Source organism: Gouania willdenowi, chromosome 24 (genome assembly GCF_900634775.1).
Source record: "Gouania willdenowi chromosome 24, fGouWil2.1, whole genome shotgun sequence".
NCBI lineage: Eukaryota > Metazoa > Chordata > Actinopteri > Blenniiformes > Gobiesocidae > Gouania > Gouania willdenowi.
In genome coordinates, this window is record NC_041066.1 from 10621990 (window position 1) to 10637964 (window position 15975).

Genomic DNA, 15975 nt, shown 5'->3' on the forward strand with positions numbered 1-15975 from the left:
TTCTACCGTGTCTGCAGTTGTCAATCTTTTTGCAGTAAATATATTGATTATATTGCATATTAGAGAGTTCAAAAAGCCAAAAATCATCACATTTTCAAACTGACTAGAATTTTTTTTTTTTTACTAATGCATCTGGTTTACTTACAAAATATCTAGTCCAGTGCTTTTAACCCACTGAGTTACTTTTGATTAAAGTCATTGTGGCAGTGCTTAAGATCTGTGTTTAGACACTCCTCCATGCTAGTAGGGGGTGATAGATATCTAAATGTGGCTAAAATGTGGCACTTTGTGAACTGTGTTGGTGTGATTTTATTGTAGCTTTTTTGTGATTGTGGAAAAACAACAGAATATTGCGACAAGGAGCAGACAACAGGCTTCACAACAAACAGTTGCTAGCTTGAAACATCTCCTCATTGCTAATAAGAAGCTATAAATTGTTTTAGAATATATTGAAGCATCTATATTATAAAGAAAGCTTTTTTTTTTTTTTTACTTGTGTGACTGATTGTGTTAGTAACCTGGATAATTTTTATGCACTTTTGATTCATAAACTACACTTTACCTTCTTCATTAACTCTGCTGACTTCACTGCTTATCTTCCGTCCTCACTTTCCTTACTTCTCTCTATTCCTTCCTTCCCTCATCCTGTTTTCTCTTGCATGTCCTGTCCTGGCTGTTCTGTGCTTTCCCACCTCCGGCTTCACCTCAGCTAAGCTAATGAATGGCTACTTGGTCCTAACCAATGGCGGCTCCCAGCACCGCTCCTCACCCAGCCTCTCTTCCCGCACCTTCTCTCGCCCCGCAGGTGACATCAGTATCAGCATGGACTCAGAGCCTTCAGTCCGAAAGATGGACACAGTAGTCAAGTTAGACGCCGTAAGCTTTAGAAAATATTTCCACACATGTTGAATTTTTGCAGTTTCGTGTCTGTTCCTTTTTTCCTGCTTTAGTATTTGTGTCACTCCCACCTGCTCTATCCATTGTGTGTATTAATCCTTGTGTTGTTGTTTGGTGTGACGCCCCCTACCCAATCAAAGATGTCTGATGCTGTTGTAAAAGTTGACATGGTGAGTAGTTTTCTTCTTCAGCTTTCCTCTGTCCTGTTGCCTTGTGATGGAGAGTGACCTCTGATAATGAGAACGACTCAAAGTTTTTGACACTTTCGACTGCAGACCGAGGAAGAAGACGACAAGGAGAGAAAGAAGAAGAAGAAGAAAAAGAAGGGAGGAGTGGAGGAGGAGGAGGAGACGGATGGGAGTGTGCTGGACTGGTGGTCGAAATACTTTGCTTCAATAGAGACGATGAAGGAGGTTCAGACCTTTTTTTCCTAATCTGCGCTGTTTACATCAACATTTATTAGTGTGAGGCTCATCTGTGGTGAAAACCTGATGATTATAGAATATTTTGTTTCCTCTGTTTCTATAGACCCTCCGAGCTCAGGAGGCCGCCCAGGCTGAGGCCGAGGAAAGAGAGGATCTTGAGATTGCAGCTGAAGCAGCAGGTATTGATCTCCAACAGGTTTTTCAAGCTGCCTCCAGATGTTTCCTCACATTTTGTCCAGTGGCACGAATGCATCACACATTCATCCTGCTCTCATTATCATGAAATCTATTAATCATCTGTCTGTGCTTTGAAGATGATCACATTCAGTACTTGCTTTAACCATGAGCATACATGGAAACCCAATGCTCCTTGAAACTGGAGAGCTCAGATCTACTGACACATTATTATCAAGATCCTGTTGCATTTCCAGGTCAAACTAGGAACATTGTATAATGCCTCCAACTAAGGAGCCATGCTTAGTTCCATGGCCACATCTAAGCAACATTGATCACTATCACAACCTATATCACTAACAGGCATGTTTTAATGAGGGGGGAAATCAGAGTACCCAGATGAAAGCACACAATCACAGGGAGAACATGCAATATCCACACAGAAAGGTCCTATACCTTATACCATAGTGCTGATGTAAGAATATGCATATTATTACCACCACCAATGAGATCATATTTTTACCAGCATTTATTTGAAGGTCTTAACAGATTGGGACAGAATGCTAACCAAAGATTACGCAGTGGAAGATTCTATTCGATCCAAAAATCCCTGTATCTCATTGTTGGTGTAATCTCAGAAATGTATATCACGCTTTGTAATTGATCAATCTTTCCGAAATTTGACTCCGTTATGTCAGGTTGGTTTCTCAATTACCCCACCGAGTTTCACTCACATCAGATCCAGATTACACGTCACAATTTTACATGTGGACTGTATTGTTATTAATGGAGATAAACATTTCTTACAAGCCCTTAAAGTGTAAATTATTATGGTACCATGATCAAGTTCATAAATCCAGATAACTGCCAATATCTGGAAAAGAGGATATTTGGCAGTTGATGCTGAATGTGACTCCAGAGGAAAAATTTCTCTCGTGACAGTGTTGTCCTTCCTATAATCCCACCACCCATCCTCATGATTTCATTCCATTTGTGTCCACCTTCACCTTTATTTACACTTTTGACCAGACATCAAACTTGATGACCTTATTCTAAAAGGCTCCAAGTTGAAGGAAAAGAGCAAAGACAAGAAAAGCTCCAAGGATCGGAAGAAGGGCCAGGCTGCAAACAGTTTGGAGAAACAGCCCGTTAAAGCCAAGGTGGACGAGCTTGTGGTGAGTGGCTGACTCGTGCAGCTACAAAAAGAAACAAACCAACCTGTGTTGTCCTGTTCATTAGGCTTTGTTGGCATGTGCAGGTGTTTAACAAGGAGTTGGAGACTGAGTTTGGTATGTTTGAAGACTGGCTTCACACTTTTAACCTCTACAGAGGAAAAGCCGGAGACGATGACGAACACGCCTTTGATGATGACAGGATTGTTGGCCGGTTCAAGGTGAAAGAAAAGTGTTTTGGTCCAACTTCTAATTTACTTATTGGGAATATATCATATTACATATTATTGTTTTTTCTTTCTTTAACACAGGGATCATTATGCATGTACAAAGTACCTCTATCTGAGGAGATAACAAAGGAGGCAGGGTTTGACCCTAATATGGGTATGTTCCAAAGTATCCCTCACAACGATCCAATCCATGTCCTAGTTCGTGTTTATGTGGTCAGGGTAAGAGACTTTTATATTGTTAATGCTTTTTTTATTTTATTTTTTTTAAACAGTCAAAATGTTTTTTTCACTTGGTTTTTCATTGACAGGCTACAGAACTTCATCCTGCTGACATTAATGGGAAGGCTGATCCTTATGTTGTCATTAAGTTGGGAAAATCAGAAGTCAAAGACAAAGAGAACTATATCTCCAAGCAGCTTAATCCTGTTTTTGGCAAGTGAGTAGAGAGAAAAGTAGAAAGTCAGAGTCAATTGAGGTAATGTTTAAAATAGGCACTACCTTTTTTGTGTACACCCTTAATCTGTGAGAAACCTCATGTTTAAGCATTCTCAAATCTGTGTTCAGGTCTTTTGACATTGAGGCCACATTCCCGATGGAGTCCATGCTTACTGTGTCTGTGTACGACTGGGATTTAGTAGGCACAGACGACCTAATCGGAGAAACTAAAATTGACCTGGAGAATCGTTTCTACAGCAAATTTAGAGCAACATGTGGCATTTCATCTCAGTACTCTGTGTAAGCATCTCTTTGTTCCTTCACTTACATCTTTAAAGTTTAAAGGCAGGGATGTGCAAACCTGGTCCTTGGAGGACCAAAACCAGCAGGTTTGTGGTCCTCCTGGACCAAGTTAAGAATAACCTTTTCAAAGAGGTTTGTCTTCTGTCTAAATACACCCAAGTGTACTTACTTTTGTTTTCTTAGCCTCTTACATTTTCTTTGTAATCTTTCTTTTTCAATAACTCACACAGATCTAAAGACCGCTCTGTAACCTCTTTGTGTTTTCTTTGATTATAAGCCATGGATACAACATTTGGCGCGACCCATTGAAGCCAAGCCAAATTCTTGCTAAGCTTTGCAAGGAAAGCAAGATTGATGCACCGCAATATGGTCCAGGAGGCAAAGTCAAAGTGGCTAACAGAATATTTACAGCACCGACAGAAATGGAGGATGAAAATGGTAAGGCTGTGTGTGCTTTTGACCTAACTCATAGTGAATGGTGAATGGACTTGATTTACTGAAATAGACCCAAAGAGCTTTACGTTATCAGTCACGTTTATCCATTCATGACATACCAATCTATCATTAGTGGCAATTTAGGGTTCAGTGTCTTGCCCAAGGACACTTTGACACATGACAAGTAAAGCTTTTGTTCAAACTAAGATCAAGAGGGAGGGGTTTTTATAATAAATTAAAATTAAATGAAATTCCAGTTAAATTTCACTATTTAATTCCTCAGGTCTGAAGAAGCAGACTGAGGAGCATTTAGCCCTGGCAGTGTTGAACCACTGGGAGGAGATACCACGAGTTGGATGCAAACTTGTCCCCGAACACGTGGAGACCCGACCCCTGCTGAACCCGGACAAACCAGGAATCGAACAAGTATGGCGGAGCATCTTTGTAGTCTGGATCCTAGAAGGCATCAGTGGTGTAACCTCTTTTCCTCACCAGGGCCGTATTGAAATGTGGGTGGATATGTTTCCAATGGACATGCCAGCACCGGGGCCTGCGCTTGATATTTCACCACGGAAACCAAAGAGGTAAACACATTTACTTTGGATCAAATGCTAACAAAGTAAAATTTAATACAACAATTTCCATTGACTGATTTCAAAGCTTCTCAAGTTCTGAGGGTCTTTTCCCAACAGAGAATGTAGTTTATTCCCCAGCTTAAGGTTTGGTGAGTGTGATTGAACAGTTAGCTCCTAATTTATATCGATATTAGTACAACTATGTGTGTGTGTATGTGTTCCTTCCTCCCCCTTACCAGATATGAGCTCAGGGTGGTTATTTGGAATACAGACGAAGTAATACTGGAGGACGATGATTACTTCACTGGGGAAAAGTCCAGTGACATATTTGTCAGGGGGTAGGTACAGCGGGACGAGGCGACAAAGCCTCCTCCCGTGGGTGTGAGTTGTGTGTGGACTTTGTTTGCCGTTAACCTTTTTTTTTTGTTGTGTTTTGTTTCCATTTTTTCTGTGTGCGTGTTTGTGGTGTGTCCGATGTCTCCTGTCCGTACTCTCTCTTCTCTCTGCTCATTACCGTGCTGGTGTCTAGCCTTGAGCTTCGTGTTGTTATTTGGAACACTGATGACGTAATTCTAGAGGACGATGCTTTCATGACAGGAGAGAAGATGTCTGACATCTATGTCAGGGGGTAAACACACGATTCCATCGCATGGCTCGTACAAAAACTAACCCCCTTTCATTTTCCTGGAACCTTTGGAACATTTCTTTCCTGTTCTGAATCTTCATCCAGCACGCAACCTTGCTTGCCTTAAAACTCTTTTAACAGCACGCTGTAACACAACTACCACCAAATGAAAAATGTATACAGTAAAGACCAAACCACATGAAAGATAGGAAGGTGCTTCAATGTTCCAGGATTTCGTTATGAAACTAGGTGGTACTAAAGGCATCTTGAATATCATCTTAAAGGTTAAGGGGTATTATGTAAAAATCACTTTTTAAAAGCTTTATATTATGTTAGTGTGTTGTTCCCTCCTGAAAAAAAATCCTCCAGTGTTGCTCAGAATGATTCACGTATTTTTGAGTAATCTTTGAATATCCTACCAGCAGCCTGCTGTTTTGCTCGACGGGACGAGGCCCCACCTATGTTCTCTTCCTCAGTACAGCCCACAGCACCCGCCTCTGCAGATTTAGCTTTTAATTGACTTATTTTAAATACTTTTGTAAGAAACTCCTGTCTTATGTTGTCTGTAGTCAGTTATGTACACATTAAAAAAATAAATCAATAAATGAATGAATACAAAACGTGTTCCTCTCCCCCCGCTTCCAGGATGCACCTCTGTCAAAACAGCTGCAGTCGCAATTAGCAAACACCTGGAAGAGAACTGCGTGTCGATCGCTCTACTCTGCTCATTGGAGAAAGACAGACAGAAAAACAGAAGTAAACAGCATATATGCGTGTTAGGATGACGTACTGAAGGGGGAGTGTTGATGGTCATGTCTGACAGGGAAGGAGTTTCTTAAAGGGACAGAGGCGAAACCGACGCGTCATGAAATGTGTTGCTACAGAGAGAAACGTTATTTTTTTTAATATTTGCTGCATTTTCCAAAATATTTTGGGTAGCATAGTAATTTGAGTATTTTATAGAATACTATGTACTATGTGCCTGAAAAAAACATAATACCCCCCCCTTTAAAAAATGAGACTTACAGTATAATATATATTAATGAATTGATCAGTACTTTGTAACTCCCATGACATTTATCTGCTATATTCTCAGACTAAGAGAGCAACTCCAAGTTCTTTTCATCAATTATTTGCATTGGATCACTTTTAAATCATCATCATGCAATTGAGAAAGTCAAAGAAAACTCCTTTCTTTCAATAAAAATCTTGAACATCCTAAAGTGGGAACACTTATTGTTAAACTATCTGCATGGGTTCTGTGGTTTGGTCCGATACTGTCATTTTTATCCTGGGCTTTACTTAAAACTTAAACCAAATGTGCAAATTTCCAGAAATTTCTAACAGGAGAAAAAAAATACTGCATGACAATAAACAGCGCTGTTCATTCATTGAGCATTTTATTAGAAACACCAGGCCGTCAGCTGTCCAAGAAGTGCCTGTTTGAACACGGATATTGTGACTTCCTGATTAGCAAATGACTGTAAGAGATGAGTTTCATACTCTGGAAAAGACTTACTGTATATGTATTATGCACATCCTTTTTGGCAAAGCACAGTTGTAATGTAATACAATTTGTATTAGCAGAGGAAGGATGTTGTAAGTGGGAGGAATATCCCATCAAACACGATTTGGATTTATACCAATTTACCAATGTTGTATGCATTTTTAACTAACTATATATTATGGAGTAAGTAATTATAGTTTAAGCAACTGAAATAATAAGAAGAAATTTTAATTGGGATTCAAACTTAAGACCCTGGCCATGCAAACCAAAAAAATACCTCTGCAACACATGGTGGCTTGTTAACTCCCCCAAGAAAGTAATATTTTCACAGACAAATTTGCATTTGTTTGTCCGTCTGTTAGCAGGATTACGTCAAAAGTACTTAATGGATTTTGACAAAAGATGAATGTTATGCTGTGGAAGATTTGATTATATTTTGGAGGGGATCCAAATCAATATAATGATTCTGGATCTGTTTAAAAAATCCCTCTCTCATCATTGTTGAAAATTTAAAAATTCCAATCTCAGTTCATATTTGACCAATCCTTTTGAAATCTGACTCGGTTATGTCAAGTTGGTACCTCAGGTTCCACACTGAGTTTCATCTGGATTGGATCAGTATTGTGCATTTAATTGAATTTTTTCAAAAGAAATGGGGTTGCCTTATACATTTGGACCTACTGTATGGTTATTAATGGGGACATAAATTACTTACAAACCTTTAAAGTGTGAACGATCATGGTACCATGATCAGAATCACTGACCCAGATAACTACCAATACTGTATCTGGCAAAGTGGATATTTGGCACTTGGCAGTGGTTTGCGCGTTCTGATTTTTCTTTGTTAGCTTTATGATCCCAAATCCTGACAAATGTCTGTAGGGATGATGTATTGATTAAATCTGTCAATATACACTATAATAATTGTCTTTAGCAGAAGCCACCAATATTCCTATGCAGGAAAATACCTATAAAATAACATCAAATTGTTGATTAATTTATACTTCCGGAACCAGAACTGTTAATGTTACGTACAATCAATCTATATCAACTTATTGGAAGGTTTGTTGTAAAAGGCCAATGTGGCTGATAAAGTGCTCAATCATTGTATGCATGCTTGTATGGCACAGCTCCGGTGTTGTAACATCTTTGCTTGAAGTTTAAATTACTTTCCCTAAAACTTAGTTTATTAACACTGAAATGGATAGTTTATCTACAGACTAAACACTTCAACAAACTACTGTATTTATCACCACTTAACCAAGCAAAACATTCACAAAATGACATTTTCTGTCTCTTGTTGTTTTGTAGGATGTTTTATGGTTCCATTGCTACATTAATGATTGTTCAGTTGTCAATCCACATGAATGCAAGCATGAATCAGTGCATCTAAAGAAGCTTTTTTAACAACTGCTTTTTAGTCTTATTTGAGGTATTTTGATAAGAGAGCATTTTCATCACTGAATTAGGACGGAAATATTAATCCCAGTGCTCCCACTCTGTCATCATACACGTAATTTGTGCATTTTGTTTTTTTCTTTTAACAACAGAAGAAGAACAGTGCATCTGCGAATGTTTTGCACGCATGGCTTTGTAGATAGTGTGAAACTCTAAAATCAAATCAGATGAGAACCTTTCCCTAAACAAACATAACAGTCCCACCCCTCACACACGTTTGAATTGATCTGATTTGCTTTTGGAAAAACATGTTATACATTTTTACATTTTAGCATCCTCTCTCTTGATAGCAAATGAGTGAATCAACATGTAATCTTCATAGTCTGTGAATTAGTTTAAATCACCCAAATTGCTAACAATGATACTAAAAAAACTTTTGAATTGTCCCTAAAAATGAAACCTTAGAAATGCATGGTTAATTCAGTTTCACCAACCATTCACACACTGAGGATTGATCGCAGAGACTGGGCTAAAGTTGCGACTGTGTCCATAGATGGCTGAAAGGACACCAGGAGGACAAGCAGGACACAGACGTGCACTACCATTCCCTGACCGGCGAGGGAAACTTTAACTGGCGTTTCGTCTTCCCCTTTGATTACCTCATGGCCGAGGAGAAGATTGTCATCTCCAAGAAGGAGTCCATGTTTTCCTGGGATGAGACTGAATATAAGATCCCTCCCCGTCTCACTCTTCAGGTCTGGGACGCTGACCACTTTTCTGCCGATGACTTTTTGGGTAAGAACAAAATGTCTACGAACCAGGGAATTTCTTTCAGTCTCGAGCTTTTCAACTTGTAGTTGATGAGCTGGTCTTTTTTGCACCAGCTTAAAGAGAAATATGTTGAATGTGCTTCATGGGTATTTGTACAAACAAAATTATTTTAAGTAACACCATGTATTCTAATGAGTAAATTAAAGAATGAGAATTTCTCCTCAAAACAAACCAAAATAACTTAAAGTATACTGTATTTTCTCTTTTTTTTTTCTTCTTTTTGAGTAAATAATAAAACATCCATACCAATACTCATTTGAAGGTAGTGTGCCACCTGGTGTGGAGTTGTGGTACAACATGACAGATGCAAACAATTCATTTATTTTAAAGAGTAATTAAACCACTTTTTTCTGCTGAAAACAAAGGTATTTGGTCTTGGTGATGAATTCTAGTCCTACTCTTGACATTTTAGTCAAAGTATTTCAAGAGTGGCTGCCCTCAATGGGTTGAAACTCAGCTATTACAATCAAATTTTGTTACTGGCTTAAAATGGTGGTTTGTGATGTTTTGATGGCTTCCTCCATCATAAACCTGCACTGTTGGCTCTGTTCCTCTTATAAAAACTAGCAACTGTTGACTCTGTAATCTGTGGTGGGCAGGTTGGATTGAGAAATCGTGAATAGAGAGGTATGGTGGGTGTTGAGAAGGTAGTTAGAATAGCATACATTGTTCTCTGGAGATTTTATAGAACAGGCTGGGTGTGTCTTAACTGCTCCAGGAGCCCCACCCATATTGAGGATTTTTTTTCAAATTTCAGCAAAAACCTTGGAGTTTAGCTACTTTTTAATTTTTTTGTGGAATTCAATAATTTTCTCTTCACTTCCAGGTGCAATTGAACTAGATCTGAACCGCTTTCCTCGTGGCGCCAAGACAGCCAAGCAGTGCACCCTCGCCATGATCCAAAATGAGCACGAGCTGCCCACTATTTCCATCTTCAAACAAAAGAGGGTTAAAGGCTGGTGGCCGTTTGCCGCCCGTGATGAGAATGATGAGATGGAGCTCACAGTAAGGACATCAATAGAATACAAGAGGCAACCAAACTGTAAATTAGGATTAAACTGTTTAAGGACCCTCTGAGGCAAGATCACAGGATTGAAATATACTATAAGGCACTTTGCTTCTCTCTGTACAGAAGCTCTAACATGTTGTGGAAAATTTTCCCACAGAGGTTTTCATTTCAGAGCTTTGTATTGCACATCATTAAGTCAGGCTTGCTTACAATTGGCATAAGGAGTATCTCTGTCTTAGATTACAAATGTCCCCTAGAGCAAGTCTCTAGGGACTTTGTTGATGATGCTTTTCTGAGCTCTAAGGTTTTGGGAAATCGTAAATCTGCTCTACAAACCTTCAAAGGAACCTTCAGTTGGGTTTACAAGCTCAAGATCCAGATTTTAACTCAAAGTTGGCAATGGTTTTACAATTTTGATTTGGGAAATGTAATCGTCAGCCTCAATAATGTCATTGCAGGGTAAGGTTGAGGCTGAGCTTCACCTGGTGACGGCGGAAGAAGCAGAGAAAAGTCCTGTGGGGCTTGGACGAAATGAGCCTGATCCACTGGAGAAACCAAAGTGAGATATACGGTCATTGCTAAACGTGCCTCTAACTCTCACACTCTCACTGGTTTTGCACTTGCAAAACAAGGATCCTTGTGTGACACAGAAAAACACATTAACATCCCATAAACATTTTTTACACAAAAGTTATTCTTTCGATGCAAAAAGCAGCAAAACTGCTTTCTGCGTTGTCCAAAAGCCAATGTTACACACTCGTTTGTCCTCCTACCATTTCTTCAAAAGTCTCCTTGTTTTTCCCTTTTTTGTGCATGTGGCTCCTGCTCCTCTTTCCCTTCTTCCACAAAGTCGCCCGGACACCAGTTTTATGTGGTTTCTGAGCCCTCTGAAGTCCATTCGTTACTTCATCTGGCACAACTACCGCTGGCTGATCCTCAAGGTTCTGGCGCTGATGCTGCTGCTGCTCATGCTGGGCCTCTTCCTCTACTCAGTCCCTGGCTACCTGGTTAAGAAGATGCTTGGGGCCTGATTGGCCGGTAGCTTCCGCTCCCTCCCTCTCCTCCCTGCTGTGTCTGAATTTCAGTTTGAACCCTTTGCTGGAATCCATTTCTATCATTTACCGCTTTGCTACTTGAATGCTTCCAAGTTATTCATCTCTCTGCCTGATAGTCTCACAAGTTTCTATCACGGGGTATACTTAGACCTAAGCCAGCTTGCAAGCGGTACATCCTTGTCTTGTCATCACTTCATCACAGGGTTTAAAGTTATCTGCCATTGCAATCCAGTGTAGTCATCAATAAATAGACACTACCCCAACTTTACGCCTTCCTCTAATGAATTTTTAAGAAAAACATTCATTTGGCGACACTTTTTAGCATGCACACAAATATACAAAACAAACTGTCATTAGATCCTGCTGTAATGTAGATGATTAAAGCTGCTGGGTAGGTTTTAATTGTTCATTACATCCCACTGAGGCTGTATTTTAAAATCCAGATTTTATCATGTTCAGCTCAATCTCATATAAAGTACCGGCTACTCTAAATCAACACTAGACATTTACTCATCATCCACCCATTCATATCTTCCATGTCAATATTATGCATTTAAAAGCGCTTCATCCACTTGTTGTGGACTTTGATCCTCAAGCATTCACACCCGTGTGAGCTGCTGTAACAATGACTCTTTTTTTGCTTCTACTTTGCCAACTAACAACTAATGTATTGTGTGTGTCCGTGTGTGTGTCTTTGAAACCTTTCTGTAACTTGTTTCTTATCTTTCTCCCTCCATGCCTCCTCACCCCTCCATTTATATACCTCCCTCCTTCATACTCCTACGTCTACCTGTCACATCCAGTCGCCCGGACACCACCTTCCTGTGGTTCTTGAGCCCACTTAAAGCCATCCGATACCTTGTGTGCAACCGCTACAAGTGGCTGATCATCAAGATCGTGCTGGCCCTGCTACTGCTCATCATGGTGGGCCTCTTCCTCTACAGCATGCCGGGCTACCTCGTCAAGAAGCTGCTTGGCGCTTGAGTCGCTGATGGGAGAAAAGAGAGGTTGAGGGATGGACAGACATGGAAGGAAAGCAGTTACGGGATTCATGTTACGGGAAGTAGGGAAGAGGTCCGACTTCTCTTATTCTGATGGTCTGAGCCACTTTTCCTCCTATGCGTGTTGGCGAGGTGCACACTACATCTGAAATGACTGTTGTTTGTTCCCCAGTAAAAGCTCAAACCTATCTAATGCTCCGTGTTGCAGCTCCACACTTGACTTGACTAAAACGGCAATCTTTTGCCACAAAGTAAGCTCTAACGCAACAATCAGTTCATCTTTTCAGCAATTTTCCATGTTTCCTCATGAGTTGTTATGACAGTTCTTCTTTTAAATGAGCTCAATCAATCTGTTGGGTTCATGGCTGGGTGATTGCATTAACTGTCTTTTAAGTGATGCATCAGGACCTTTTTAGTGCTACTTTGTCTGTGACTGAGTGGGGATAATGGAAACAATACACCAAAACCTCTTCAGTATTCCCAGCAATATACAAACAGTAAGGACATGGTTTTGGATATCTGAAAGTTAGGGACATTCAAGAATATTCATATTACATTCTCCAAATAAACTCTTTCGAGGAAGCAAATACCTGTAATACCATTTACTATGTGAGAGGTCCCAGGGTTCCAATCCCGGACAAGCCCCCAATATGTTAAGGCCCCTGAGCTGTATAAAGGACAATAACATAAAGGAAAGATGCCACAACACATTAGGGATGGTTTCTTTGGTGATTTGATATTAAACCAAATGACAGGAATAGTCAAAGTATTAACAAAATTCACAAACCAAATGGGTTTCAGGTGTTGGCTAAAAAGAACAAAATGTAAAGAACAGAGATCAGCCTGAGCCTTATTATCTCCGCCCCCTTCAACTCTGCCTAGCCAGAAGCTTCCTAGACAAATAAAAGCCCGAAAAAGGGTCACCAGCATCCAAACTAAAATGATAAAGAGAAAATCGCACAGTTTAACAACTCCGACCAAGCTTCACCGCTGCAAATGGGAGAGTTTGTGTATGTGTTTCTCTCTCCTCCCATTTTTATTCCCACCTTCAATCTGACGGTATAGCGCTCAGGTGTGCGCCATGGGTGGAGGAGAGGAAATAGGAATGGTGAGATCGAAGAAAAAGATTTTCGCCATAGCAGTCACTAATTCTATGTTCCCTATTACATTAAAAAAAACAAAATAATGTTTTTATATTGCTTCCCAAAACACTAAATTATGCAGGTCAAAGCGTTCTCCTCTGAATCTGTCATACATTATGCAAACTTTGCACAAATCAAAAAAAAAAAACTATTAGTTTAAATGTCTATTTTCCTAATGAAATTTAATAAGAAATATTACTTAAAAATGTCTTGTTATTAAGATTTTTGCTGAAACTGCTGTTTTGCGTGTCTAAGTTTTCCAATTTAGGGAAAGCCAAGCAAGACTTGGATTTTTGGCTTTGGCTTGGCAATTGTTATTTTTAAATAAAAATGCACAACTCGTTATTTTAATCTTGTACTTTCTTGGTTTGGTGTTCTGTTTACCAATGCCCATTCCTAAAACTGTTACTGATAAATAACACCTTGACTAATAAAAAGAGTATCAGGTTATCACTGTTGTTTAGTAAAATCAAAGCTTTTCTTTCATGTGAATAGGCATGCATCTTTGTAATAACAGACCAGCAAGGTCGTGTGTTGGCATGACTCATCTTTCCAGCAAACAAAATCACCAATGGTGTCGTCTTCGACAAGGCAGATCTTTTTTCAAAAAGTAATAAGTGCACTTGCAGAGAGCTGTATGGAAAGCCTCAGTTGCTTCTAGAAACTCGGCACTGTCTTGTTAACATGCGTGAAGTGTTCTTTACCCCACTTTTGTTTTTGCCTGTGATTAACTTTGAATTGTGTTGCAATTTCAGGGGGTTCGTGAATCAAAATTTTCACTATTTACAGTTACCGTTTGCACTAAACTTGCCTGTTTTTACGATGAATATGCGTATGTATATACAGTCCCAGCGTTTCAATTGTGTGCAATCTATTTATGTTGTTTGTTCTTAAAAGGTAAAATAAATGGGAATTCAAGGAACTACATATTTAATGTCATTGCTTTACATTTTGATGTTTTTCAAAGACGAGAATCAGAGAAATATCCGTGTGATTATTGTTTATTTTCACTTTTTCCTTCATAACACTCATATTGACACACAGATGCACGTTTACTTTAAAACAATACACAAATCAAACAAACAAAAAAGACAAACAGTCTCATCTGAATACATAAGCCCCCATAAATCAGGATATACACACAATATATTGTAAAATACAATTCTATAAGAAACACAATGAAAATGGTTATAAAGTTACCTGTGTTATACATCAATGCAAAAATAATGTCAGGTGCAAAAAGTAGTTTGATGCATTAGGTTTTACATTATGAAGAAGAAATCTTGAGTCGAATGGTAAGAAGCTGAAATATATATGATGCAAGTCATAATTTCAAATGGAAAATCAATTGTACCAGTTTGTATAGATGACCAGAAAATTATTGTCTGTAAATGAAGAATCAAGAGCTATTGACAATTTTTTTAAGTTACTATGCAAGGCATCCTGGTGGTGTAGCATGGCACACATGAAGCATGTTGTTGAATTTCTGAATTAATTAATGCTGTTAGTTGAACTCTGAGATCTTTGAACGATGCTTCCACTCTTCAGAATTCAAAAAAGAAAAATGTCTTCTGAAATTGGTGAAAATGAATGAAGGACAGGACAAAGAAAAAGAGACAAGAGATCAAACAAATCTGTCTGTTTTTTCAAGGATTGGATGCAAAACTGAAGTTAAAGTTTATCATTTGCATATCTGCTGTCTGGTGCTCTTATTGTGAAAAGCTATACTTAGAGGGTGTAGTTCGGAAAGCACCATTGGAGAGATTAACCTATGAACATAATCCACTGAAGAAGTTTATATATATATATATATATATATATATATATATATATATATATAAATGGTTGAAATATTTTGACTTGTACATACTTACATAAATGATTAGGTCAAAAGTAATGCAAATATGTTTAAAGTTTTCCTTGAGAACATTGAGCTTGATAACAAAAATCAAATATAGTCTCATTGTAGGTGTGATAAAATACAAGAAGTCATCTTTTTAGCTTCAGCCTATTCCTTGTTTGAGCTTCTAAAACTAAATAATGTGAATGTTGTAAAAAAAAAAAAAAAAAAAAACTGCTTAAAAATAAACTAAACTAAAAAAAAAAATCTGAGAAATTGGAGTCATATTGCCAACAAAAGACGTCCTCTGCATGATTTAATCTTTTAATCTATGCACTCAGAGGCAGAAACCCTAACTGATGTTTGTTTTTAACCTAAAACAGCTTTTTAAAAAAACACTTCTGAAATCACAAATTCAACTACATTTCCCAAGTTCACTTTACAATCGCTTCATATTATTGTGCTGCATTTCAGAGTTGTATTTAACAATTTCAGGAATCTTGTGCAGATATAATTACATAATTATAATCATAATCATCATTCTTGTTGGAATCACGCTGATGTTGAACGAATTTTAAATGCTAGTATGCATTTAACACTTTATTAGATGTGTTGACATGTGCGTTTCGTCCCGTTTTACTGTATTCGTTGCATGTTGTGTGCACATTTTTTCCTTCCTCTAACACTGAGGTGTCAAACTCAATTTTAGTTTAGGGGCCAAATACAGACCAGTTTAATCTCAAATGGGCAGCAGATCATAGACGGTAAAATTGGCAATTTTATCATTAATTTGTCCTAGTTTGCACATAATCCATGATTTTGTTGATCCAGTCTATGCAGTTCATTTAATCAAACACAAACAGGAGAAGTAATAGGTTTCCGTCACTTGTTAGCTAGGTAACGAGTAGAACCAAAGCACTA

At 38.5% G+C, this 15975-nt stretch overlaps 1 protein-coding gene across 20 annotated transcripts in view; it reads left to right on the forward strand.

Moving 5' to 3' along the window:
• otofa (otoferlin a) overlaps positions 1-14462 on the forward strand; it is a 93587-nt gene extending 79125 nt beyond the window's left edge. Inside the window, exons 31-49 of one of the 20 annotated variants that reach the window (XM_028439152.1) lie at positions 710-876; positions 1038-1067; positions 1173-1310; positions 1426-1501; positions 2526-2671; positions 2755-2889; positions 2980-3117; positions 3207-3334; positions 3463-3633; positions 3914-4074; positions 4355-4497; positions 4567-4655; positions 4886-4984; positions 5176-5274; positions 8730-8971; positions 9834-10012; positions 10475-10575; positions 10867-11054; positions 11875-11997. In XM_028439152.1, the coding sequence (XP_028294953.1) occupies positions 710-876; positions 1038-1067; positions 1173-1310; positions 1426-1501; positions 2526-2671; positions 2755-2889; positions 2980-3117; positions 3207-3334; positions 3463-3633; positions 3914-4074; positions 4355-4497; positions 4567-4655; positions 4886-4984; positions 5176-5274; positions 8730-8971; positions 9834-10012; positions 10475-10575; positions 10867-11047 (2423 nt within the window). In that variant the 3' untranslated portion in view covers positions 11048-11054; positions 11875-11997. Of the gene's footprint in view, positions 1-709; positions 877-1037; positions 1068-1172; positions 1311-1425; positions 1502-2525; positions 2672-2754; positions 2890-2979; positions 3118-3206; positions 3335-3462; positions 3634-3913; positions 4075-4354; positions 4498-4566; positions 4656-4731; positions 4985-5175; positions 5275-8729; positions 8972-9833; positions 10013-10474; positions 10576-10866; positions 11055-11874 lie in introns of those variants that run through there. The other 19 variants (XM_028439156.1, XM_028439151.1, XM_028439153.1 and 16 more) reach the window with 19 other exon arrangements.
• Positions 14463-15975: the final 1513 nt, after the last annotated feature.